Source organism: Neoarius graeffei, chromosome 11 (assembly GCF_027579695.1).
Source record: "Neoarius graeffei isolate fNeoGra1 chromosome 11, fNeoGra1.pri, whole genome shotgun sequence".
Classification (NCBI taxonomy): Eukaryota; Metazoa; Chordata; class Actinopteri; order Siluriformes; family Ariidae; genus Neoarius; species Neoarius graeffei.
Genome location: NC_083579.1, coordinates 83,576,057 through 83,601,872, shown reverse-complemented (window position 1 = coordinate 83,601,872; position 25,816 = coordinate 83,576,057). Strand labels below are relative to the sequence as shown.

Below are 25,816 nucleotides of genomic sequence, written 5' to 3'. Positions count from 1 at the left end.
TAACCACACGTGTACATTTATCAAATATTCACTCACATATAAAATAGGTCAAAGCACATGAAAAGCTAGAAAACCAGCATTAACACGACATTACAGCTTATCCATGTAGCACCCTTTCGCATAAGCTAACCTTAGCATGGCTAATACGACAACGATATATGTAAACACCCTTTCGGCAGTTAATTAGGATAACACGTCACAGCAAACAGTCATAAAACAAGTTGAAACACACAATACCTTGTTCCCATTTCCAGCAAGGCGCTTAATTATCCATAATGAAACTTTACATTGCAAGGCAACATCTTCAAAACACCTTTTCCTTCCATACACTCTTCAATTAGCTGCCGTTCATGTGTGAACGCCTATGGGCAAGTTGCTGACTCTCAGATGAGAGTACGCCAGAAGGGCTTCAAAATAAAAACTGAAAACGTAAAAGGCACTAACAAAAATAAAACTTACAGGAAGTAGTTAACTTGCTTATATACCGTCAATAGAGATCTTGCAGTCACGTGACCGGAAAGTACACAACCGCCATCTTGTCGGTCAAAAACACCGCTGAATACTGCTGCACTCGTGTACAGAATGGATCAATTTCAACCGACGGACTACACGGCTCATTTTTCTAATGAACAGATAGATATATGTCTAAAATAAACGATCTACAGATTTGTGACCTTTATGGCTTTCCGGACAGAATTTTTACGACCGGATTTTGAACTGCCAGCGGAATACCCAGACGTGTATGATTACCTCATCAACTTTCCCTCGCTGTTCAGTGGTGAAGCACTGCGTGCTTATAAATCTCTGGACAGTTATCTCTACAGAAATTCAGGATTTGTCAGCGACTCAGATGTGGCATCTTGTAAACAAGAAAATGATCCTCACTGGATGGGTAAGTCACTGTTGTTTACATGGATCTGGCGTTGGAGAGGTAGAGGCTTGGCAGTGGAGGTTTGAGTGGCTGTTTTCTGAGCTTAGTCAACAGGCCGGCTCTGCCTGTAGTCTCGCTTTTGCTTCGGCTCCCGGCGCTGCCTCCTTCGCTTTGCTTCCGATAACAATCCACGGAGACCCCGCTGGTCTCGCAATCTGGTCTCGTCCAGAATGTGTTTTGTTTTTTTTCTCGTCCGGAATGTTGTGCATGTGATGGAAATCGCTACAAACCGTCATTTTCTGCTGGAAACCAATGTCCAGTAAGTCCATACGGTTGTAGTGGATACTGAAGTCCGGTACAGACGAACAACACGCAAAAATACACACAAAAAACAAAAACCGTGCACAGGTAGGGAGAGCTTGTAGCCGCAACCGTTGTAGTAGAATTGTATATTGAGGTATTTCACTCACGTGACCAAGTCATGTGATGCTGCCATTTTGGACGGCACGGCTCGAATCAGTTTGAATGCGAGGAAGGCGACAAACGAAAAACAAAAGAAAAAGGAGCGAGATGTAGAAAACACCTTCACTATCCAGCGACGCAGGGCATTTACAGGGCGAGCAGAGGGAGAGGTATTTGCAAAAATTGAGGTTAGCAGGCTTAGAGAACGATGTTTACCTGCTTCCACAAGGATTGCTCACTGACGTACGGAAGTACACGAAGCCCTCGTCTTTACCTGACTTCGGCCCACAGGATCTGTATACCTATGTCGTTAAAAACCCATCGCTATACACAGGTATTGATCTGAAAGCGTATAAGAGTTTGGATGGCTACAAATATTTTGTCAGGCTGGGTAACATGCCTACATCAGCGGGTCGTCCCTGGAGCCGGTGGTCGCCATCTGATTACAGCTAAGGTTTGTTCACATTTTCATTTACTTTCGGTCCTCAGGATAAACAAAATGTTATTAAATGTCATTGAAATAACTTCTTAGTCTGTTGAGACATGGCCTGTTATAAATTTGCTGTTACCAGGCAATGACTAAGAACTGTATTATTAGGGTCGGTGTCTGTGTTGTAGCAGTGTACTAGCAGCTAGCTGTTAGCACTAGCTAATGTCAACATCGTAGCTGGTATGTTACTGTAGCAATATTTACGTTCAGTCATTTGGATGACTGTTAAAACCTTTCAGTCTCAAGTTTTTCCTTTACTGGATTTACTAGTTTACGGAGCCATCGCGCGCTCTCCGGCCGGGCCGGGAGCCATCGCGCGCTCTCCGGCCGGGCCGGGAGCCATCGCGCGCTCTCCGGCCGGGCCGGGAGCCATCGCGCGCTCTCCGGCCGGGCCGGGAGCCATCGCGCGCTCTCCGGCCGGGCCGGGAGCCATCGCGCGCTCTCCGGCCGGGCCGGGAGCCATCGCGCGCTCTCCGGCCGGGCCGGGAGCCATCGCGCGCTCTCCGGCCGGGCCGGGAGCCATCGCGCGCTCTCCGGCCGGGCCGGGAGCCATCGCGCGCTCTCCGGCCGGGCCGGGAGCCATCGCGCGCTAGCTCAGTAAACTAGTAAATCCAGTAAAGGAAAAACTTGAGACTGAAAGGTTTTAACAGTCATCCAAATGACTGAACGTAAATATTGCTACAGTAACATACTTGCTACTGTTGTTGACATTAGCTAGCTTGCCGTCCAAAATGGTGGACACCGGGGCGTCACGTGACCCTGTGACGTCAGGTGAAATACCTCAATAGTAGGGTTTTGCAGAAGAAAAGGTAGAAGTAGAACCAGAAGTAGAAGGCGGAATATGGCGTTTGACCTACAAGATGGCGTCTGTCACAATCTGGATCGGCTGTGACGTCACATGCAAGATCTCTATAAGAGTCATTTACACTCCCACCAATCATGAGTAAATAATGGAACAGTATACGGTTTACATCAAGCACGAATGATTTCAAACTGAAAATGACCTTCCCTATACAAATAACTTGTTTAGAAGGTGGAAAACCCTTTTAAACCATGAACTATGAGCTTACAAGCTATAGCTAGAAGGTATTATTAACTATAGGGTGAACAGGCTTAAATCAGTCGACAGCAGCAAGACTAGCTTCTGAACTGGGTGTTCCACTTCAGACATCTTGGGGAGACGCTCCTCTTTCTTGCCAAGCTTCCTGTCACCGAGGCAGACCTTAAAGGAACAGTCCACCGTACTTCCATAATGAAATATGCTCTTATCTGAATTGAGACGAGCTGCTCCGTACCTATCCGAGCTTTGCGCGACCTCCCAGTCAGTCAGACGCAGTCAGACACGCTGTCACTCCTGTTAGCAATGTAGCTAGGCTCAGCATGGCCAATGGTATTTTTTGGGGCTGTAGTTAGATGCGACCAAACTCTTCCGCGTTTTTCCTGTTTACATAGGTTTATATGACCAGTGATATGAAACAAGTTCAGTTACACAAATTGAAACGTAGCGATTTTCTATGCTATGGAAAGTCCGCACTATAATGACGACAGGCGTACTAACACCTTCTGCGCGCTTCGACAGCGCATTGATATCTGAGCTCTGTATCAATGCGCTGTCGAAGCGCGCAGAAGGTGTTAGTACGCCTGTCATTATGGTGCGGACTTTCCATAGCATAGAAAATCGCTATGTTTCAATTTGTGTAACTGAACTTGTTTCATATCACTGGTCATATAAACCTATGTAAACAGGAAAAACGCGGAAGAGTTTGGTCGCATCTAACTACAGCCCCAAAAAATACCATTGGCCATGCTGAGCCTAGCTACATTGCTAACAGGAGTGACAGCGTGTCTGACTGCGTCTGACTGACTGGGAGGTCGCGCAAAGCTCGGATAGGTACGGAGCAGCTCGTCTCAATTCAGATAAGAGCATTTTTCATTATGGAAGTACGGTGGACTGTTCCTTTAACTCTCCTTACTAGTCCGTCTTTGTCAGTAGTGGTTTCTGAAACTCTGCCCAACCTCCACTCGTTCCTGTGCACATCCTCTCCTTTCATCATTACGATATCTCCAACTTGCAGATTTCTCCTGGGAGTATGCCAGCGCTGTCTGAGGTCAATGTTGGCCAGGTATTCCTTTCGCCATCGACTCCAAAACTGTTCTGCCAGGTATTGAACATGTCCCCACCTTTTCTTGCTATACATGTCTTCTCTGATGAACTCACCTGGAAGAGGCAAGGCCTTGACAGGTTTCATAGTTAGGAGATGATTAGGGGTGAGTGGCTCGAGGCTGTGTGTGTGTGTGTGTGTGTGTGTGGGGGGGGGGGGGGTCACTGAGGTTGTTAACAGTCAGTGGACAGCTGTTGACGATTGCCATAGCTTCATAGAGGAAAGCTCGTAGCGAAGCATAATTTAGCCTACCAGAAGAAAGAGCAAGCGTGGCCTTAGGATGCCTTTCACTGTTCTAATCTGTCTCTCCCACACCCCTCCGACATGCCTCGAATAGGGTGCATTCATGCTGAACTCGCATTGTTTCTCAGCAAGAAATGCAGCCAGCCAGTCTGCACTGACTTTTTAAAGCTTCGAGTTCATTTTTGGCTCCAACAAAGTTGCTTCCTTGATCAGACTTGATTTGACAAACAGTGCCACGTATGGCAATAAAAGCATCGTAGGTCATTTATGAGGGCGTCGGTGGACATGTCATCAAGCATCTCAATACGGATGGCACGGGAGCTAAGGCAAGTGAAGAGAAGACCATACACCTCTTGTTCTCCTTTCTACCCTGCTTTGTAAAAAATGGACCAAAGTAGTCCATTCCACAGAAGGTGTGTGTGTGTGTGGGGGGGGGTGATGGTTCCACGAGTTCAGGGGGTAGATCAGCCATTCTTTGCTCTTCCGTTGGTTTCCAAAGCAGTCTACAGGTAACGCATTGACAAACGTAGGATGCTACTGCCCAATTGATGCCAGGAATCCATGGGACCTGATGTCATGAATGGTAAGACCTTTGCCTTGATGTTTCATCCTTTCATGGTGATGAGCAATGATCATCTTTGCAATGTGATGATCCTTGGGGACGACTGCAGGGTGCTTGATGGAGTCGGGAAGAGAAGAGCTGCACAGCCTACCTCCCACCCCTGAGGATGCCATCTTTGTCGAGGAAGGCATCAAGCGAGTATAATGGATTTTGAGATGGTAGGGGGATCCCTTTGCTCAGCAGTTTCAACTCCTCTTGATACACATTTTTCTGCAGGTCTATGATTATGCAATGTTCTGCATGTTCTCGTTCTGTTACAGTGGTGAGACTGTTTGATCTGTTCTTGCTGATGCACCTTAGTATGCGTGCAACAGCTTGAGTAGCCAGTGACCAAGATGAGAGCTTAGACAAGCAATCAACAAGGCTTACTCATTCTGTGGTTCTTGTGCTAAGCACTAGAGCACTTCTGACCTCTGGACCTCCAATCATTAACTCTGCAATCTCAGCAACAGGCAGCTTCATTTCCTTGTTCCATAAGAACTTGGGTCCAGTGAGCCAGGTGGATGAACGAAGCTCGCTGGGAGTCAAGCCCCTAGAAGCATGGTCAGCAGGATTCTCCTTGGTTGGGATGCATCTCCATTGCTGAGGGGGCGAGCTGAGATGAATCTTCTGAATGCGATTAGCCACAAAAGGTGTGGAATCGTCATGCTTCATCGCTGATGTATCCTAAGATCACCTTAGAATCAGTCCAGAAGAACTCCGCAGTCCCAGTAGATGCAAATTCATCCCTGAGCATGTTGCTTATCTTCACAGAAACAACTGCGGCTGTTAGTTCCAATCTCGGAACAGTTGTGACCTTGGATGGTAAGACGCGTGCCTTTCCTACAACTAAGGCACAGTGAACATCTCCCTCTTCATTTTGAAGTCTCAAGTACGAGCACTGGCCATAACCCTTAAGGCTAGCATCCGAGAAATGATGCAGCTCTGCCTTTGTGACCTTTCCAAATCCAGCAGGTGAGTAGGTACGGGATATGGTAACATTATCTAATTGGGCTAGATCACTTCTCCACTGTTCCCATTCTGGACGAAGTTCGTCTGGGAGAGGATCGTCCCAGCCTGTGCCTCGCCTACACATCTCCTGAAGAATGATCTTCACTTTGAGCAGAACAGGCACCACAAACCTGAGAGGGTCATAGAAGGAAGCCACTACAGACAGGATGCCGCGGCGTGTTGCAGCCTGATCCTTTAGGCTGACATTAAGCCGGAAGTGGTCAGATTCCACATCCCACTGAATCCCTAGGACTCTCTCAAGTGGCAGGTTGTCGAAGGTGAGGTCCAGATTTTTCACATTAGTTGCTCGTTCAGAGGGTGGTATACTCTCTAGAACATCTCTGTCGTTCGACACAAACTTGTGTAGTCGCAGACCACCCGTGGTGCACAGTTTGCGAGCTTCTCTGGCAAGCTGAATAGCATCTTCAGTGCTTTCAACACTGGCAAGCCCGTCGTCTACATAAAAATCCCTCATGATGAACCGGGAGCCTTTAGGGTAGAGGCAGCATTTCTGCTAGAAAAAAATTCTGCCAGTCAAAGTGACCGGCAGAGGTTTCACCTTCCGGACATTTTGATAACATGCCGGTCAAATATTCCATCGTTCCTAATTAGCCTAGTGCAGAAAAATTGGAAGTAGACTAGTAGCTTAAAGAATGACAATTTAAATGGAGCGCGGACACATGATCATAGCCAAAGCAATGTTCAATTAAAGCAGACATTCTCATATTTTTCGATCCTCTTGTGAATCCATTGCGTCGTCCAGTCTTTTCACAGTGCGAACAGAACATTGTTTCGTTACCACCAATTACCTCACATCTCAGCCATGGGAACTTTTCACTCCATTCCGAACGAAACCCCCGACACTTTTGCTTTTTCTCTGGAGGTGGAGCTGTCAGCACATCTGGGACAGAACGTTGATCATGGGATTCACCATCACCTCTCTTGTGAGTCGCATCTGGCCTCTGAAAAAAAAAAAACTTTTCAGGCTAGTCTGCCTGGGACCGGCCATATTTTAACTTAGCCTAGGTATTTGTTAGCAGAAAACGTTAGCCGCGTTCACTAAAAGTGGTTGTCATGTTTATTTTTACGCAGATTACGCTGTAGAATCTTTGCTGCAAACAAACACTGGTCAGCCAATCACACGTTCCTTCCGATGTGTTTTTATTAGGTTAAATTATTTTATTTTAATATTGTGTTACTACATTAGACCTAAAAGGTAGTATTATTCTGAAATTCAAATTGCGTTAGAGAGACGGGATTATTAGTCAATTTCAATCGGACAATTTGACCGGTGAGATTTCATTTTCTCTGACTTTTTTTTTTCCCGGCCAATGTCCGGTAATTACCGGACAACGGAATGTCTGGGTAGAGGTTGCTATTCTCTTTAGCTAGATGCTTCAGCCCGTAGTTTGCACGTCCAGGAGAGGAAGCAGCACCGAACAGATGCACCTTCATCCGGAGCTCGCTGGGTGGTGAGTTCAAGTCTCCTTGCTTCCGACAGAGAAAGAGCAGGTAGTTGCAATCAGCCTCGTTCACATGAAATTTATGGAACATTTTTTCCAAATGTCGCACATCAGAGCAACAGGGTGTTGTCAAAAGCAAATGAGAACACCACTCAACTTGTTCAGCATGTCAGGACCAGAGAGGAGGTGGTCATTTAGGCTGGTTCCTTTGCATCTGGCGGCGCAATTGAACACTACGCGAAGCTTTTCCGGCTTCTTTGCATGACGAACACCGTGATGGGGAATGTACCATCTCTCACCTTCACTCCCACCATCTTCAACCTGCTCTGCATCTCCCTTCTCGATTACCTCCTCCATGAACTCGACATACCGCTCCTTATACCTTTCGTCCCGTTGCAGTTTCCTTTTGGGGTGGTTGAGGCGCATCATGGCTGAGTCTTTGTTGTCAGGCAAGCTAGGTCTGTTTTTGAAGGGCAAGGGCATTTCATAGTGGCCATGCGTGTTTTTCCGTATACCCTCGCCTAGCTTATGGAGGAAGGCGATGTCGTCTTGTGACACTGCTTTGCTGTCTTCACTGCCATCCTTGAAGTCAGATTCTAGAATGCAAATAGCATTGGCAGAAGTTACCAGAGGCAGCTCTTTAACCGTGATTTTGTGACACAGGCGACTTGTGCTCAACGGATCATGGCCTTGGGATGAGCGCCCCACAATAGTCCATCCCAAGTCTGTCCATATTGCACAGGGTTCCTCAGCTCCTCCTAGGATGACCTGCCTTGGTGCCATGGCTCTGGAACAGTTGTAGCCTATAAGAAGTCCTACTTCACAGTCCTTTAGTGGTTGGATTTCGTCTGCTAGTTCTCGGAGATAACTCCATTGTTTAGCCATCTCACAAGTGGGAATGTGAGCATGGTTAACGGGTATGCAATCCTTTGTGTAGGCAACTGGAAGATCAACCTGAATAGCAGAACTATCCCCTTACACAAAGGCCAGACACACACTCACTTGGGAGAACTGTGTTTTTTTTCCCCCCCCACTCATGGTGGTCAACTTCACTGGATACTTGTCAGCAATTAGACTGTCGCTCACTTCTTGGCCGACGAATGTTGTATCACTTTGAGTGTCGAGTAGAGGACAGACAAGCATCTCAGCTGTTGAATTGTTTTTAGTTGACACCCACACTGGTATTACCATCGATGTGTAGGATGAGCCTTCACCTGTTACACTGAGTGATGTTGCAGCAGCAGCACTTGGATTCATCCCTGTTTCAGATGAACACCTTTCCTTTCCATAGTTGTAGTCATGGAAGACTGTAGGATGCCTTCCTTTGCAGTTGTCGCAGCAGTGACTATGACGACAGTCTTTTGCACCGTGTCCAGATTTTAAGCATCCCTAACAGTTTCTTCTCCTTTACATAGTTCTGTCGTTCTGCCAACAACATCCCTGTGAACTTGGGACATGCATGAAGTTGGTGTCTGTTATCTTGACGAAGGATGCATGGAGCTTTAGCCCTTTTCTGGCCTGACCTTTGATTTGTGTTGTCTGTAGCTGTGTGAGTGGTGAGAACACTGGCCTTGTTTCTCTTTGTGTCTCAGATTTCTCTTCTCAATGTTCGAGTCTGATGAATGAAGAACATGAAGCAATGTAATTGGATTGCAGGCAATCTCAGCTTCAGTTGACACAAATGTTGCAAGTCCTTGAAACTTGGAAATTCTTGCTTCTCGTTCAGGCATTGGGTGACTTGTCGGTTCCAGTGTGAAGCTGCCCAGTCTGGTAGTTTGTGGGCAAGCTTCTGGTTCTCCTCACAGTCATTTAGTATGTCAAGACCCTTGACATGAAGCATGGCATCTTGACAGGCATTCAGAAAATCTGAGAAGTTTGAGTCCTTGAACATCCTTAGGTTGAATCCTTGGCCAATTGGTGAGCTTCTCTCTGAATGCTCGCTGAATGGTGAATGGCTGGCCAAAGCGAGGATTCAGCTTGTTCCAGGCCTCCCGATAGGCTTCATCACCATTCCGGAAGAAAGTGCCTTCTAGCACCTGGCATGCTGGACCACCAACGTATTTCTTCAGATAATAGTTTTTTTCAACTGGTGTGATTGCTCTTTGGTCAATGAGTGAGGTAAACGCTGCTTTCCATTCAATAGTAGACCATGTTCTCTACCTCCATTGTGGACGCAGCTGTTCGGAGCTGTGGCCGCAAGGTCTCGGGTGCCTGTCGTGGCGGCAATCCCCGAACCCGGTGGTGGACACCAGAAGTAAGGGATGCCGTCAAGCTGAAGGAGTCTTATCGGGCCATGTTGACCTCCAGGACTCCTGAGTCAGCTGATGGGTATCGGCAGGCCAGGCGTGCTGCAGCTTGGGCAGTTGCGGAGGCAAAAACTTGGAACTGGGAGGAGTTCGGGGAGGCCATGGAGACGGACTATCGGTCGGCCTCGAAGAAATTCTGGCAAACCGTCCGGTGCCTCAGGAGGGGGAAGCAGTACTCTGCCAACACTGTTTACAGTGCAGGTGGGGAGCTGTTGACCTCGACTGGGGACATTGTTGGGCGGTGGAAGGAATACTTTGAGGATCTCCTCAATCCCACCATCATGTCTTCCATTGAGGAGACTGAGGCTGATGACTCAGAGGTGGACTCGTCCATTACCCAAGCCGAAGTCACTGAGGTGGTTTGCAAGCTCCTCGGTGGCAAGGCACCGGGGGTGGACGAGATCCGCCCTGAGTATCTCAAGTCTCTGGATGTTGTGGGGCTGTCTTGGTTGACATGCCTCTGCAACATTGCGTGGTGGTCGGGGACAGTGCCTCTGGAGTGGCAGACTGGGGTGGTGGTCCCTCTTTTTAAGAAAGGGGACCAGAGTGTGTGCTCCAATTATAGGGGAATCACACTTCTCAGCCTCCCAGGGAAGGTTTACTCCAGGGTACTGGAAAGGAGAATTCGACTGATAGTCGACCCTCGGATCCTGGAGGAACAATGCGGTTTTTGTCCTGGTTGCGGAACACTGGACCAGCTCAATACCCTTCATAGGGTGCTCGAGGGTTCATGGGAGTTTGTGCAACCAGTCCATGTGCTTTGTGGATCTGGAGAAGGCATTCGACCGTGTCCCCAGTGGTATTCTGTGGGGGGTGCTTCGGGAGTATGGGGTTCGGGGCTCTTTGCTAAGGGCTGTCCGGTCCCTGTACGAACGGAACAGGAGTCTGGTTCGCATTGCCGGCAGCAAGTCAGACCTGTTCCCAGTGCATGTTGGACTCCGGCAGGGCTGCCCTTTGTCACCGGTTCTGTTCATAATTTTTATGGACAGAATTTCTAGGCGCAGCCAGGGGCTGGAAGGAATCATGTTTGGGAACCACAGGATTTCATCTCTTTTTGCGGATGATGTCGTCCTGTTGGCTTCTTCAAACCAGGACCTTCAGCATGCACTGGGGCGGTTTGCAGTCGAGTGTGAAGCAGCTGGGATGAGAATCGGCACCTCCAAGTCCAAGGCCATGGTTTTCGACCGGAAAAGGGTGGCTTGCCCTCTTCAGGTTGGTGGAGAAGTCCTGCCTCAAGTGGAGAAGTTTAAGTATCTCGGGATCTGGTTCACGAGTGAGGGAAGGATGGAGCGCAAGATCGACAGGCAGATCGGTGCAGCCTCCGCAGTGATGTGGTCGCTTTACCGGTCCATCGTGGTGAAGGAGCTGAGCCAAAAGGTGAAGCTCTCAATTTACCGGTCGATCTACGTTCCGACTCTCACCTATGGTCATGAGCTTTGGGTAACGACCGAAAGAACAAGATCACGGATACAAGCGGCTGAAATGAGTTTCCTTCGCAGGGTGGCTGGGCGCTCCCTTAGAGATAGATTGAGAAGCACAGTCACTCGGGAGGAGCTCGGAGTAGAGCCGCTGCTCCTCCACATCGAGAGAAATCAGCTGAGGTGGCTCGGGCATCTCTTTCGGATGCCTCCTGGACGCCTCCCTGGGGAGGTGTTCCAGGCATTTCCCCCCGGGAGGAGGCCCCGGGGAAGACCCAGGACACGCTGGAGGGACTGTCTCTCGGCTGGCCTGGGAACGCCTCGGTGTTCTTCCTGTGGAGCTGGCCGAGGTGTCTGGGGAAAGGGAAGTTTGGGCTTCCATGCTTAGACTGCTGCCTCCGCGACCCGGTCCCAGATAAAGCGGAAGAAGACGAGAATAGCAAGCAAATCACTATGGTTTGAGGAGAATCATGCACTTTGGGCCATGCTGTTATATGAAAATATAAATCACGTGGCATATATTTTTACACACACCCATCGTGTGATATTCCATACTTTTTTTTGTTCAGGTTAATCAGTTTTTAATGACTAAAGTGGTTGCGCGGGAGCGAGGCTGCGCGAGAGCAGGCCGAGAGGTAGCGCGGGAACGGGCCGCGTAACAACAACCAATGCAATGCCCCCGAAGAAAGCTCCTACGGTCGAGGAGATAGACGATATTAAAAAATCCCTCGACTTTCTGGGTGAAGAAATCTCTGCTGTTAGGATGCAGCAGAAGACCATCCTGGACCTGGTAGAAAAGGTCAAAGCTCTGAGGCTGCAGAACACGGAGAAGGAAAAGAGGATCGCCATTCTCGAGAACCGAGTGGAGGAGCTGGAGCAGTACACCCGGATAAATGACATCATTGTGACCGGACTGCAAATTCAACCCCGCTCATATGCTGGAGCAGTGGCGAGAAGAGATGGAGAGGAACTGAACGAGGAGGATGCTAACTCTGTGGAGCAACAGGTGTTAGCATTCCTGCACTCCAAGGGGATTGAGGTAAAAAGCACCAACATCGAAGCATGTCACCCTCTCCCACGGAGAAGCAACACAGGCAAACCGGCAGTAATAATGAGATTTGCCAACAGAAAGCATAAGATGCAACTGTTAAAACAAGGGAAGAAACTGAAAGGCTCAGATGTTTTTTTAAATGAGCACCTAACCAAAAAAAATGCAGACATTGCAAAAAAGGCGAGACTCCTAAGGAAACAGGGGAAAATCCAAAACACTTGGACACAAAACTGCAAGATTTTCATCAAGCTGAAGGGATCTCCAGAAGAGGCCAAGATCTTGGTCATCCGAGATATTGGGGAACTGGACAAATTCTGAGGGAGCCAATCAAAGCAATTTACAATCATGACACAAGAACTGGACACTTTCCTTTATACTGAGCACAAAACATGGAAAATAATATTGATCCGGAAAATAATCTTTTCAGCAACATCAATATCAGCTGCCGGTATTACACTGAATATCAATACAATGCAAAGATCAGAGACAGAAATAAGATATCAATTATTCATTTCAATACCAGAAGTCTGTATGCCAGTTTCCATAAAATGAAGGAATATCTCAGTCAGTTCAATACTCCATTCAATATAATAACCATATCAGAAACTTGGATCAACGATGAGATGGGAGTAGGTTTTGAGCTGAACGGGTATGAATTAAATTATATCAATAGAAAGAACAAAAGAGGAGGGGGAGTGGCAATATGTTGATAATAGTTTGGAATATAAAATTAATAATAAAATGACGGTAGCTGTTGATGATTGGATGGAGTGTATTACAATAGAAATATGCTGTGAAAAAATGAAAAATATAACGGTGAGCTGTATATACAGATGTCCTGGATCAAGCATAGAAGTTTATGGTATAAAATCAACTCAGAAGGTCATGTACATCTGTAGTGATTTTAACATCGACCTCTTTAATCATAAGAAACACAAAATGACAGAAGAGTTCATTAACTCAATGTTCAGTATGGGACTGTACCCAACTATTACCAGACCAAGCAGGATCACTTCTCACAGCACCACTTTAATAGATAATATATTTACTAATATCCTGGAAAATAATAGAGAGTGGACTACTATTAACAGACATCAGTGACCACCTACCTATTTTTAATGTATATTACTGTAATTATAGCAAGAAAAAGGATACTAAAAATTATAAAAAGAGTGAAAACTGAAGAAACCATGATTGCACTAAAAATGACTTAATAATACAGGACTGGAATGTAGCTTATAAAGAAAAAGATGTTGATAAAGCATATGAGGAATTTTTAATAATATTCAATGAACTATATAATAAAAATTGTCCTATAAAGAAATACAGTAATATACATAAATATACAAATAGTCCGTGGGTCACCAAGGGGCTACAAAATGCCTGCAAAAAGAAAAATATATTATACAGAAAATTCTTAAAGCATCGAACTATAGAGGCAGAGGAAAAATATAAAAAATATAAAAATAAATTAACTAATATTATGAGGATATGTAAGAAAGACTATTACAATAAATTAGTGGAGAAAAATAAAAACAATATTAAAGGTATATGGACTGTGCTAAATGGTATTGTGAGAAATGGATCCAAAACTACAAATTACCCAGAGTACTACACTGAAAATGATAAGACCAAAAATAATATGGAGGATGATGAGGGATAAATAGAATAGGGTTGATTGTTATATTAGAACTAACTTAGTATATGGTATATATTTATTAATGGGGATGGATATCTTCATATTTACAGGGATAGGTATGTAGTAGATATATATTTTTGTAATTATATATTTATATGGATATTTATGAAGTGTATATATGGAATGAAGTATATCCCTAAATCCATTTGACCACTTTTTGAGAAAAAGGCAATTTTTTTATCAGGCCTTCATATTTAAGTATAGAAAGCTAGTTTTATTTTAAATCACAAGGTTATTAGTTAGTGAAAAATATATGTTAATCTCACAAATGTTACTTCAGCCAAATTGCTATTTAGCAATTATTTTTTTATTTAGTGTCAAAACCAGCCAAATCCCTATGTGGTTTGTGTGCAAAAACCTCTAAATCCATTTTTTCCTTACAGACATAGGTAAGTGTTACAAAACCACCAAAGATACAATTGAAAATATTGAAAAATATAGCTGCAAGCAGCAATGCGGGGCCAAGCAGCGTGACCCAGCCTAAGTTGCCAAGGCAACAGAAAGAACTGACCAGGCAGACGATCAGAGGCACGCACAGGAAGTGTTTACAAGCAGAAATGTACCTCCAACCAGATGGGTAGAGGCATGCACGGCGTCAAGGTCAAAATCGATTGACTGTGATGCCTGAAATTACTTCAAGTGTACTAGGTGTGTGTGTGTGCTAAGAGACTGCTGAGATATGAGCTCAATGATATATGATCCTAAATACATTTTGGAAAGTTATAGCGCCCCCTAATGGCCAATGTGCACCAAATGTGGTATGGGACCTTTTGGAGGGGTGGGGCATAATCCCACCAAGTTTGGTTAAGAAAGGTCAAAGGGCTGCTGAGATATGACCACACTTCCTGTTTCACATCTGCACGGCCAAATTTGATTGGCCGCCACGGCCAAACGCTTATGAAATTCGAAAAACCGGGTAAGTTTTATGTGCAGCTTAGTCCAAAGTTGCCATGTACCAAGTTTGGAAGGAATTGGTCAAAGATTGAGGGAGGAGAAGCATTTTAATTGATTTTCACAAAATTCAAAATGGAGGAAAAGATACCAGGCGGAATATGACGCCATAGGGTGCGTTGGATTCGTGTTGACCCAAGGATCCCATAGATACTTAGATTTTGACGATCAGAAGTACAGTTCAAAAGTAACAAGCAGAAATGTACCTGCCACTTTGACCTGTTGGTGGCGCTAGACAGTTTGAGATGATGAGTTGAAATTTGCTGACAAGAACCTTGAGGCAGCCTAGAATCAGTGTGCCAAATTTGAAAACCTCTAGTCAGACAGTTCTATGGGTTGCCATAGAATTTCATTGATTTTAACAAAATTCAAAATGGCGGAAAATCCTCAAGGCAGAATATGACGTCATAGGGTGCGATAGATTCGTCTTGACCCAAGGATTCCAGAGATAGTGGAATTTTGTTTCTACCCCAAACGGATCATGAGATATGAGCCAAAAGTCATTTTTCCTAGTTATAGCGCCCCCTAGCAGCCAATTTGTTCCACTTTTTTTGTGTTCCTTCATGCAGTGGTGGGGCATAATCTCACCAAGTTTCGTTAAGATAGGCCAAAGGGCAACCGAAATATGAGCACACTTCCTGTTTGGCGTGTTCGCAGCCAAATTTGATTGGCTGCCACGGCCAAACGCTTATGAAATTCTAAAATCCGGGTAAGTTTCTTGTGCAGGTTAGTCCACAGTTGTCATCTACCAAGTTTGGGAGAAATTGGTCAAAAATTGAGGGAGGAGAAGCATTTTAAGTGATTTTCACAAAATTCAAAATGGCGGGAAAACTATATGGGCGGAAAATGACGTCATGGGGTGCTTTGGATTCGTCTTGACCCAAGGATTCCAGGGATACCAAGTTTTTGAAAATCGGACGTACGGTTCAAAAGTTACAACCAGAAATGTACCTGCAACTTTGACCTGCTGGTGGCGCTAGAGGGTTTGGGGTGGGGACCTAAAAATTGTTGTGGGGAATGCTGAGACTGTCTAAAATGTGTGTGCCAAATTTGAGCATTTTCCTATGTGTGGCTCTATGGGCTGCCATTGACTTCCCATAGGAGAAGAAAGTTGAATAATAATAATAATAATAATAATAATAAGAAAACCGACAAACACATTAGGGGCCTTCGCCAGCTTCGCTGCTTGGCCCCTAATTATGATACCACACATATGGGGTGGTTGTGATGGTGGTGTGGTTGGCTCACTCATAGCTAATTTAATATGGGACCTATGATCATGAGCAAATTGCACCATATTTTTAGGTAATACCTAATAATACCAACACCTCTCTTCATAAATGAAGGCAGAAGGCCTGTCATGTCAAAATTTAAGAAATTCGAAATCCACACAGTGTAATCACAATGCCAATAGGTTTATTTTCTTCACATCAGTGGACTTTCTAAGCAGGTGATACAAAGTACTACACCCAATAAAATACATTGAAATAAAACTAAAGTGCAATATAAAAATCTTATGTAAACATGAAAATCTATACACAAAATATACAGCAGCAAGCAACGTTCTGCCAAGAAAGGTAAGTTTATGTCAGTACATTAACACAGTAACAGCAATAACAAAAACACAGCAGTGCAAAGAACTTAGATGGGTATAAATAAGTTAATGATGAAGATGAAATTGAGGTACAAGCCATCAAATTTATACTATGAACAAAAGATTATTTAAGATGACAAAACTATTTTAGGTTTTTTTAAGATTATGAAACAGGTATGATAAGTTACATATTAAAAAAAAAACCACAATTATGTTAAAAGTTCACATCAACTCAGCTTGTTCACCTGACGCGTAGTCTCTGAGTAAGCTTACGAGGCTGCTGCGTTTTTGTGTGAGAGTGTGTCTGAGTGTTTGTGTGTATTCTGCATGGTGAGTGTGTGTGTGCCCCTGAGAATGTGTGTGTAGTAGGAGTGTGCGCGTGTGTGCATGCATAATGTGTGTGTGTTCAAATGTGTCAGGTATCTCTCACATACTTCAGGATCCAAGAGCCCGTCCTTGGCGTATGCCACTCATCAAGCAAGGCTGGCTCATCTCATCTCATTATCTGTAGCCGCTTTATCCTGTCCTACAGGGTCACAGGCAAGCTGGAGCCTATCCCAGCTGACTACGGGCGAAAGGCGGGGTACACCCTGGACAAGTCGCCAGGTCATCACAGGGCTGACACAGACACAGACAACCATTCACACTCACATTCACACCTACGCTCAATTTAGAGTCACCAGTTAACCTAACCTGCATGTCTTTGGACTGTGGGGGAAACCGGAGCACCCGGAGGAAACCCACACGGACACGGGGAGAACATGCAAACTCCGCACAGAAAGGCCCTCGCCGGCCACGGGGCTCGAACCCGGACCTTCTTGCTGTGAGGCGAAAGCGCTAACCACCACCACCATGCCGCCCTGGTTGGCTCATTAAAAATAAATAAATAAATAAATGATGAAGATGAAGTTGGAGGTACAAGCCATCAAATTCACAGTATGAACAAAAGATTATTTAAGATGACAAACATGTTTTAGGCAATGACAATTATCAAACTCAGGTATGACGATGAGGTATGTAGTAATGTAGTGATACACACAGAATTATGCATCTGACACGTATGTAGTCTCCGAGTATGCTTACGAAGCTGCTGCGTCTGAGTGTGTTTGTGTGTGTATTCTGCATGATGAGCGCGTGTGTGCCCCTGAGAATGCGCGTGTGTGGGAGTGTGTGTGTGCAGGGAAGGCAGGAGAGTCATTGGAAACAATTTACTCATCCTTCAGATCTTGTGCAATGTCCCTGTCACCTGCACTTGACAAGACATCATTGTAAAACTCCTGCACAGTTGCAGGCACTCCCAACTCACACAACAGCTTCAGCACATCCCTCTTCTTTGCCAGCTTCACACAGTTGGCATCAGGTAGAGGAGCCACCTCTTCCCTCTTTTCAGCACGGAATGCTGAGTAAAATCCCCGGCAAAAGAAGACTTGACATCCAGCCTTTCCCCACATATTTGAATGACCCTGGCGTCACTAATTTTGAAAGATCGTTGCTGGGTGGTGAAGGCAGCGGCTTCCTTCCTGAAATCATAGCACTGCCAATCTCTCCCATATTGATGGATATTGCCATGCCTGTGAAGTATGGATGCGTATTCGTCTGGCAGCAGAATGGTGGCGTGCTTTCTGAGGTCTCGTTTGATCCTGCCGAACACCCTGTCAGCTGGGAGGAAGCGGTGTCCTCGTACCGGAAAAAAATAGTTGATGGTGAGGTGGGGGAACAGCTGTGACCGGAGGCCAAACAGCATAGACAGCACATTAATGTTCTTGTTTTGGCCATAGCATGAGTCGGAGAACAGGCGCAGGCACTGACACAGGTGGAGGTTGTCTGCAGCTACAGCTGTGAAATAGTGTTGGAGAGCTGAGGCAATCATGTTGCTGTCCTTCGCGTTCTCATACTCAAGCCATGTGTACAGGTGGATATCATGCCTACTTTGGGATTCTCCTCTGCCATGGTGACGCACCACTCCAAAGACATAGTAGTAGAGTTGCCTGGAGTAGTACGTCTGAACTATGGCAGATTTCGGCAGGACAAGGTTCTCCATGACGTCAAAGCAGACAGTGAAGGAATCCCCCACGTCATTCAGGATATTGTAGAACTGACGGGCACGGCGTCTGTGGAGGGAGTATTGCAGGATTTTCTCTCGTTTCTCTTCTTTTAAGCCAAGGTCATTCATCGCCATCCGGGACTTAACACACACACGGAACATACATCCTTTGCCGGATGTCCGAAGGCCAAGTTGAAATCATATACGAAAATGCTCCAATATAGCGAGTAAGTCACTTGAAGGTGATTCTGCTCCGAAAAAAGGCGATGCATTTTTGCAACACTTGGGTCACTAGGCAGATACTTTCTGCCTGGAGCACCACGTCAGGCGTAATGGCTTGCTCTGCAGGCAAAGGACTTAATGTGACTTCTGATGACCTCCTCCTTGGCAGTTATTTCAGGATTTGGTCTTGAGCCTCCTCTTTTTTCTGGGCGTGCCTTGCCAGTTTGTAACCAGTGCCTGGCAATGCCCTGGACTCTCTCTTTCTTGACACCTATAATGACAATAAATGAGAAAGAAAGTTGAGAATTAAAATTAAGCTGACTGACTGTTCATTCTTGCTGTGAAAAATCAGGAGGAAGTGGAAGAAAAATTTTTCATTCATTCATGCAAATGACTTCAAAATATTTGAGATAATATGAAATGTCACAAATGCTTTGACCTTTTTTCATCTCCCATTTTTATACTTAATGATAGCATAAGATAATTAAACATGCCTTGACTTTTGATAGTTCTAAGTTAACTCTTTTATTTCATTTATGGTCTGTGGTGATGTGTATCCAAGGTTGTGGTGGGGTGGGTAGGTGTTGGTCACTGAAACAGTACTGAGGTGGGGGTATGCAAAGGGGTGGGACGCCCACCACAGACTGCACTGATTTCAAACTGTCTACTGATCTACTGTATTAGCCTACACAAGCATCAGGGCATGGACAACTTAGGCAGAGACAGCACAAACTCGTGAAGGAAGAAACTGTATTGTACTTACAGAAAATGCTCATGAAGGACGCCTGGCAGACAGGAACCCTTGTTTTAGCTTCCTTCAGAACGGAGTATTTGATGGTCACGTCTCTCTGCCGTCTCTTGTCTTCATCATCAACTTGTTCCCTCCTCCGTTGAACCGGCATAATCTCCAAGTGGGACAGAAGTATAGCGTCCTGTTCAACTTTATCTTTAGATGTGTATAGCTGATTTTTAAAGTATGCCAGGTCGTTCTGAGTTAAGCTTGCCGCAGCGCACATCAACCTGTTGTGATTGCAGGCTATTCCATTTTCAGTATTTTCGCCACTATATCTGTTCATTTTCGCTTTATAGCAAACATGATTTTCAACAACGCGACGTTTTCTCCGCCCATTCACTGTCTGGAGAACAGGTTCATCCATGCCATTGTAATCCATGTTGGTATTATCTGCCATTTCACGAAATCTCCCTCTGAATAAAGTTGCAGCTTCCTTGATGACACTTTGTTTACTAGCGTTAAAGCACGTGAGTCCAAGTGACGTTCTGATTGGTTGTTAAATATAGAGGCTTTTGTTGCTAAATCGAAGCGGCGTTTAGAGGGGTTTGATATTAAACCGATTTTTTAGACAAGACGGGGAGTGGTTTTTATTTTTTTACAAAAATATTTTCATTTACATATACTAGATGTAACCAGGATTCACACAACATCCTTAACTCATTTTTTCACGGAGATGGCGTTTAGAGGGTTTTGCATCTGAACTCTATACATACATGCATGTATGTATAGAGTTCAGAGTATGTATAGAGTTCATGCGCACACACACACAGTATATATAAGATATGGTATGTAGTATATATTTTTGTAATTATATATTTATATGGATAATTATGAAGTGTATATATGGTATATATTTTTATAGGTGTATTAATGTAGTTTGGATTTCAGGGTAGTTAAAAAGGGGTGGGAAATAAAATAAAAAAAAAAATTGTACTTCTTCCCACTCCTTTTTCGAACAATGTGCGGTGCATTGTAATGTATTAGCTCTTGGTTATTTTATTTATTCTTTTTTTGTCACTTTTTTTCATTTTCTTTCTTTTGTATGTACAAATAGTTACATACATTTTTATACATGTTCGAAAATGTTCGAAAATAAAATAAATTCATCATTCATTCATAAAGTATTTTAAATAAATAAATGTGTTTCTCTCACTCCTCGCTATCATGTTACACGCTCGATAAACAAAGTTCATACTTTAATCAATAAAAATATCTAAATTTCAATGTCACAATTTGTTGATTAAAATAAGACTGAGGCTACATCCCAAATGTACTGTATTGCACTTTTAGTGCACCAGATAGTGTGCAGGGTAGAATAAACAGTGAGTGTTACTGAGCACCAGAATGGCCTAATGTCTTACAGAGATAGTCTTTATCATCAGGATCTTCCACTTTAACAGAAAGGCCTTCAGGTGGGTTGTCGAGATCGTCTCCATAGTTGTAGATGCTCAGCTCCAGCGTCTCCTCTTTCTTCACACAGGCTTCTGAGGTCTCTCCATCCATGGATGTCTCCGTTTTCATGTCCTCACACAGCTAAAGATCAAACAAATAATCTGTTAGGGCGGGACGGTATCCATCCCACTCGGGAAGATGCTGCTCTCATTTCTCGCAGCATAGCTCGTAGTTTCAGAACAGGCCTAGTTGATCTGTGACAATCCAGAGCCAAGGCCAGGGAGCAGACGGACAGGCTAAACTGCCTGTCTGCTACCTGCACAGAGTCATCACACAGGTACCATTACATTGAAGCACGAACTGTTAATGAACTTCTTACTGATCAGCAGTTTAATGTACTGTGTTTAAACAGAAACATGGATTAAACCAAATGAGTCTGTAGCATTAAATTAAACTAGTCCTCCTGGTTGCAGTTATAGACACCAGCCTCGTCTAACTGGCAGAGGAGGCATCGCGATTCTTTATAATGATCATCTCGGCATGACACAAAAACCTGGACAGTTAGTATGAAGAACTTCAAACGCATTTGTGGCAGTGGGGGCATGGCTTAGTGTCAGTTTGTGAATGTAAGGCGGGGCCAGGGAAGGTGAGTAGCAAAGTCAATGCACCTGTTGTCAATTAATGTTGTGTGTTTGTTGCAGTGACTGTGGAGAACAGAAAAGGAGGGAGAGCAGAGATTTCCCCAGACCAAAACACAACTGTGTGTATGCACATGTCTGGGTACCTAAATGGACATTAAAGCTGAAAAAAAAAAAAGTGGTGTGTGAACGTCATCTCTCGCCTGCCATGCTGTCAGACATAGTTCAGGCTGTTTGGAGGTAAAACTTGTTGCAAGATGGCGCGCAGATTTTATGTGCGTCGGATGATTCAGGACAGTGATTCCATTCATGATTCAGGACAGCGATTCAATTCAATTTTGAGAACTGTGACCCTGATGAACAGTGCCTTTATTTTTAAACTTCAACTCGATCCAGCCAAAGATCAAAGGTAAGTGTAAATATTTCTTCTATTTCTGGTGAGCAGATTGGTTGGTGCGCGCGCTGTAGTGCATACACAGGAAAAATTTTTCCAGAGTTAACAGACCATGGAAAATTCTTGTTGTGATAAAAATGCTAATCTGTAGCAATCTAAAATATAAATAAGAAACATTTATATATAAAATGTAGGCATTTGTGGACTGTTTTGCGATTCAAAAACTGTCTCCAATCTATCCAGACGGGTCCCGACCACATGCTCCAAATATTTTAGCCACGCTGTCCCACACACCAATTTCACACTGATGCAAGAATTCACACGACACACTGCATGATTTCTTCTTCTCGTGATGGCACAAAGAAGCACATCATCTTTCTTCAAGAAAGACAACCTGCCTAACAAGAATCCTCCAGTTACAGAAACTTCTAGTAGTTCACTATCAACAGATCTCACTTTGGATGATGAATGCGCAGAAATAGAGCTCAACAACCACCACCCTCATCACAAGGAGGAGGATTCTGTAAAAAAAAAAAAAAAACCACACACGATTCCACCCCAAACCAAACTTGGACCCAACAACGGGTTAGTCTAAATCTTTAGTGGCTTTTTTTTTGTGTGTGACCACCAAGTACCTATGTACTGCAAAATATATAATGTTTTTGTGACCTCTATCAGGGTTCTCCACTTTTCAAAAATAAAAGGTGGTGGCAGGGGTTTGGGGGCTGGGGGGCAAAGCCCCCCCCTTGAAGCTGACAGACTTTGGGCTTTTTTTGACAGTGAAACTGGCCAATAATGGATAGGAATTGCTAAATCATTGTTAAAATCATTTTATAAAAAATTAACACTCTTACTGTACATGTCATCTGATGGACAACGGCCAAAGATAGAACTTTTAATACAATGTTTTATTGGGTCTGGTTTCCCAAAGTAGCACCAGAAATTTAACACAAACTAAATTATAATAAGAGTTCAAGTAATTATTACCAAAAAAAAAAAACCCTGTCTATAAAATGAATACTGTATTGCACCATGTTTGCACCACCTGATTACATGCACATTACATGACCACTACATAACAGACAGCGCCATGACCCAACTAATCCACCTCCCTTCAGAGGGCTAGATATAGTGGCCTGTCCCCACCCACTGGAAGATACCAATTACTTTATATTACCAACATTGCATAAACCATACATTTACATAATCTCGGGTCTAAGTGCATGCCAATAATCTCTATAATTCATAAACAAAATACCCAGTTACAATAAATGCTGCTTTTAAAAAAAAAAAATACGCATAATGTTAATGGGGTGAAACCACTACAGTCCATGTGCACCAGCTTGTGCATGCCCAAGACTGGCACTACAAAGCCACCCCGGCCTTCATAGTTTGGGTCCTTTGACCCAGGAACCTGGAAGTCCTGCAGTAAACAAACAGTAAAGCAACAGGAAAACGCAGTTCTCACCTACACAATCACAGATACGTAAAATAAAAGACTTGAACTTGTGTGCGCGTGTGCACGCCGTTATATGATCACTGTAACTGTGTATGGTCAGAAAAGACGATAGATAAGCGTAACCGTTGCACAATAACGCTACAAACAATCTGCGTGTGCACTGCGAAGTTACTTAGCTGCTGGCTAGCTGCAGCTTCCAACGTTGCCATGTGTCAGTATGGTGTAATGTGGTGCGGTGTAGTGTAATGCAGGGATAGACCTCAATCTGCAGAGCTCTGTGTCACAATCTGTATGCAGCCGGCTGGATGTTTTTCTATTGCAATCGCATGGCCACTTCGCATAGCCCCATAAGCATTCATTTAATGGTCTTCTGCATGTTAAATAGTTAAATTATAATAAAGTAAATACTTTACGATTTATTTGGTGCATACTGATGAAGTTACTTTTTTTTTTTTTGGCCAAGGGAAGGGTGGCAGGCCAGAATTATAATGTGGCGGTGCGCCACTTTAAAAGCACCCGTGGAGAACACTGCCTATATTTGTTACGTTATAATCTAGATGAAATATTGGGTCGTGAAAAACACTAATCCTTTGATCAAAAAGGAACTTAACTAAATTTCAAACTAACAATGAGTATTTTGTCTGTGAAAGATGTACTGTGTTGCTTTTGATTAATATTCAAATACAGCAAGATTCTGTCCATGCAGTAGGTACAGGGTTTGACGAAGACGTTCAAATTTTCAAGTCCCTATACTCCATGGTCTTTCAAAAATGGAGTCCTTTATGGTTTTGTAGAGCATTTTCCCAATGGGGACTGCTTTAAGTCCAACCCTGCATTACTAAGAAATGTTTTTATATATGCTTTAATAGAAGAAACGAGGGTTATGTATATAACCGCGGTTCTATGAGTTTCGGATGACCGCCAGAGGCGGTGCTTTCAGCACATGGATATCCATCACACGAACGTGCAGGTCGAGTAATAGTAACAACAAAGTCACGTGTGACCTGGGTGACGTCACCCCGTGACCCCGGCATAAAAGACCGGTAAACCCAGGAAGTGACCTCTTGGCAAATCTTCTCGTGTACACTCCGAGTGACTGCCAAGCTCTGGCGGTCATCCGAAACTCATAGAACCGCGGTTATATACATAACCCTCGTTCTATTTCGTTTCTACTGACCGCCAGAGGCGGTGCTTTCAGCACATGGATGACTAATACCAACCAGGTCATGAGGAGTGCCTACCCGTACCCAGTGCTGCTGCGACGGGCCTGGAATGACAACCGTCGCCACAGGATTATGTGGGACGACATTAAGACGGTAAAACCTGGTGAAGGTGCAGCTGGAAGCCCAGGAAGCTGCGCTGCATATGTCTGAAAGGGGCACGCCCTTCAGTGATGCCCATGAGGCTACCACGCCCCGTGCAGAGTGCGCCCTGGCAGCCGGAGGAATCGGGAAGCCACTGTGCCTGTAGGCATGTAATATGGCCTCGACTATCCACTTGGATAGCCTCTGCTTAGAGAGCGCCAGACCCCTCGACGGTCCTGTGTGGCACAGAAACAGGGCGTCACTCCTACGGAAGCCCTCTGTACGCGACACGTACACCCTGAGGGCGCGAACTGGGCACAAAAGTTCCGACCTCTCACCATGGCCCGCCTCGAACGCCGCAAGGCTAAGGGGCTGGTTGACGAAGGTAGCAGAGAGGGTCTTTGGGAGGAAAGAGGGGTTAGGCCACAGGGTGACCCCACTGTCGCCGGAGTGCCACTGCAGGCACTCCCCACTGACTGACAGCGCGTGTAGTTCCCCGACGCGCCTCGTCGATGTAATAGCCAGAAGAAAAGCAGTCTTCAGGGAGAGCCATGAAATGTCTGCCGTGAGCAGGGGCTCAGAACGGTGCGTCGCAGAGAGCCTGCAGCACCAATGAAGGTCCCATGTGGGTACCCGGCTCCGTCGGGGGGGGGTCTCAACCGGAGAGCACCCTTCAAGAAACGTGCCACCAAGGCGTGGGACCCCACGGTCCTTCCCCCAACTCTGGCATGCTGAGCAGAGATGGCAGCTGCATAGACCTTGATGGTGGCAGGGGTAAGACCCTTATCAAAAGCAGAGACTGGCGGAACAGTCAAATGGTCGGCAGGGGGCAGCATGTAGGCTCCTCCCCCCGAGTTAAGCACCAGTTGGAGAAAAGCCTCCATCTGTTGGCATAGAGGGCATTGGTGGGGGGTGCCCGAGAGCTTGCAATGGTATTGACCACTGCCGGCTCACAAGGACCTCGCAGGGGGTCCGGCCCTTCAGCGGCCATACCCAGAGCTGCAGACGGGCTGGATCCGGGTGCCAGATCTGCCCTCCCAGCTGTGATAGCAGGTCAGTCCTCACTGGCAGGCACCAGGGGTCGCCGTTCAGAAGTTGCAGCAACTTGGGAACCACACTCTGCCCGGCCACCGGGGGGGCGACAAGCAGCAGCCCGTGGTGGTCCATCGCAACCCTGTGTAGGGTTGGCATGATCAGCAGCAGAGGGGGGGAGGCATACAGCAGTTGCCTCGGCCAAGCATGCGCCAG

General features: G+C 45.2%; 2 protein-coding genes across 3 annotated transcripts in view; both read right to left on the bottom strand.

Annotated features, from left to right (window-relative positions):
- LOC132894678 (zinc finger protein 271-like) overlaps nt 1-25,816 on the bottom strand; it is a 99,459-nt gene that overhangs the window by 46,475 nt on the left and 27,168 nt on the right. Inside the window, exons 1-2 of one of the 2 annotated variants that reach the window (XM_060934814.1) lie at nt 20,743-20,829; nt 6,650-6,802 (exon numbers count right to left, since the gene is read on the bottom strand). Coding sequence is in view for 1 of the 2 variants with exons in the window: in XM_060934813.1 (XP_060790796.1) it covers nt 20,743-20,902 (160 nt within the window). In the remaining variant the exon portion in view is untranslated. Of the gene's footprint in view, nt 1-6,649; nt 6,803-20,742; nt 20,915-25,816 lie in introns of those variants that run through there. The other variant, XM_060934813.1, reaches the window with a different exon arrangement.
- Nucleotides 16,119-20,734, bottom strand: LOC132894685 (uncharacterized). The gene is made up of 2 exons (XM_060934830.1): nt 19,352-20,734; nt 16,119-18,859 (listed from the first exon to the last, which is right to left on the bottom strand). Exon 2 carries the CDS (start codon nt 18,526-18,528, stop codon nt 17,665-17,667), a length of 864 nt encoding a protein of 287 aa, XP_060790813.1. The 5' UTR covers nt 18,529-18,859; nt 19,352-20,734; the 3' UTR covers nt 16,119-17,664.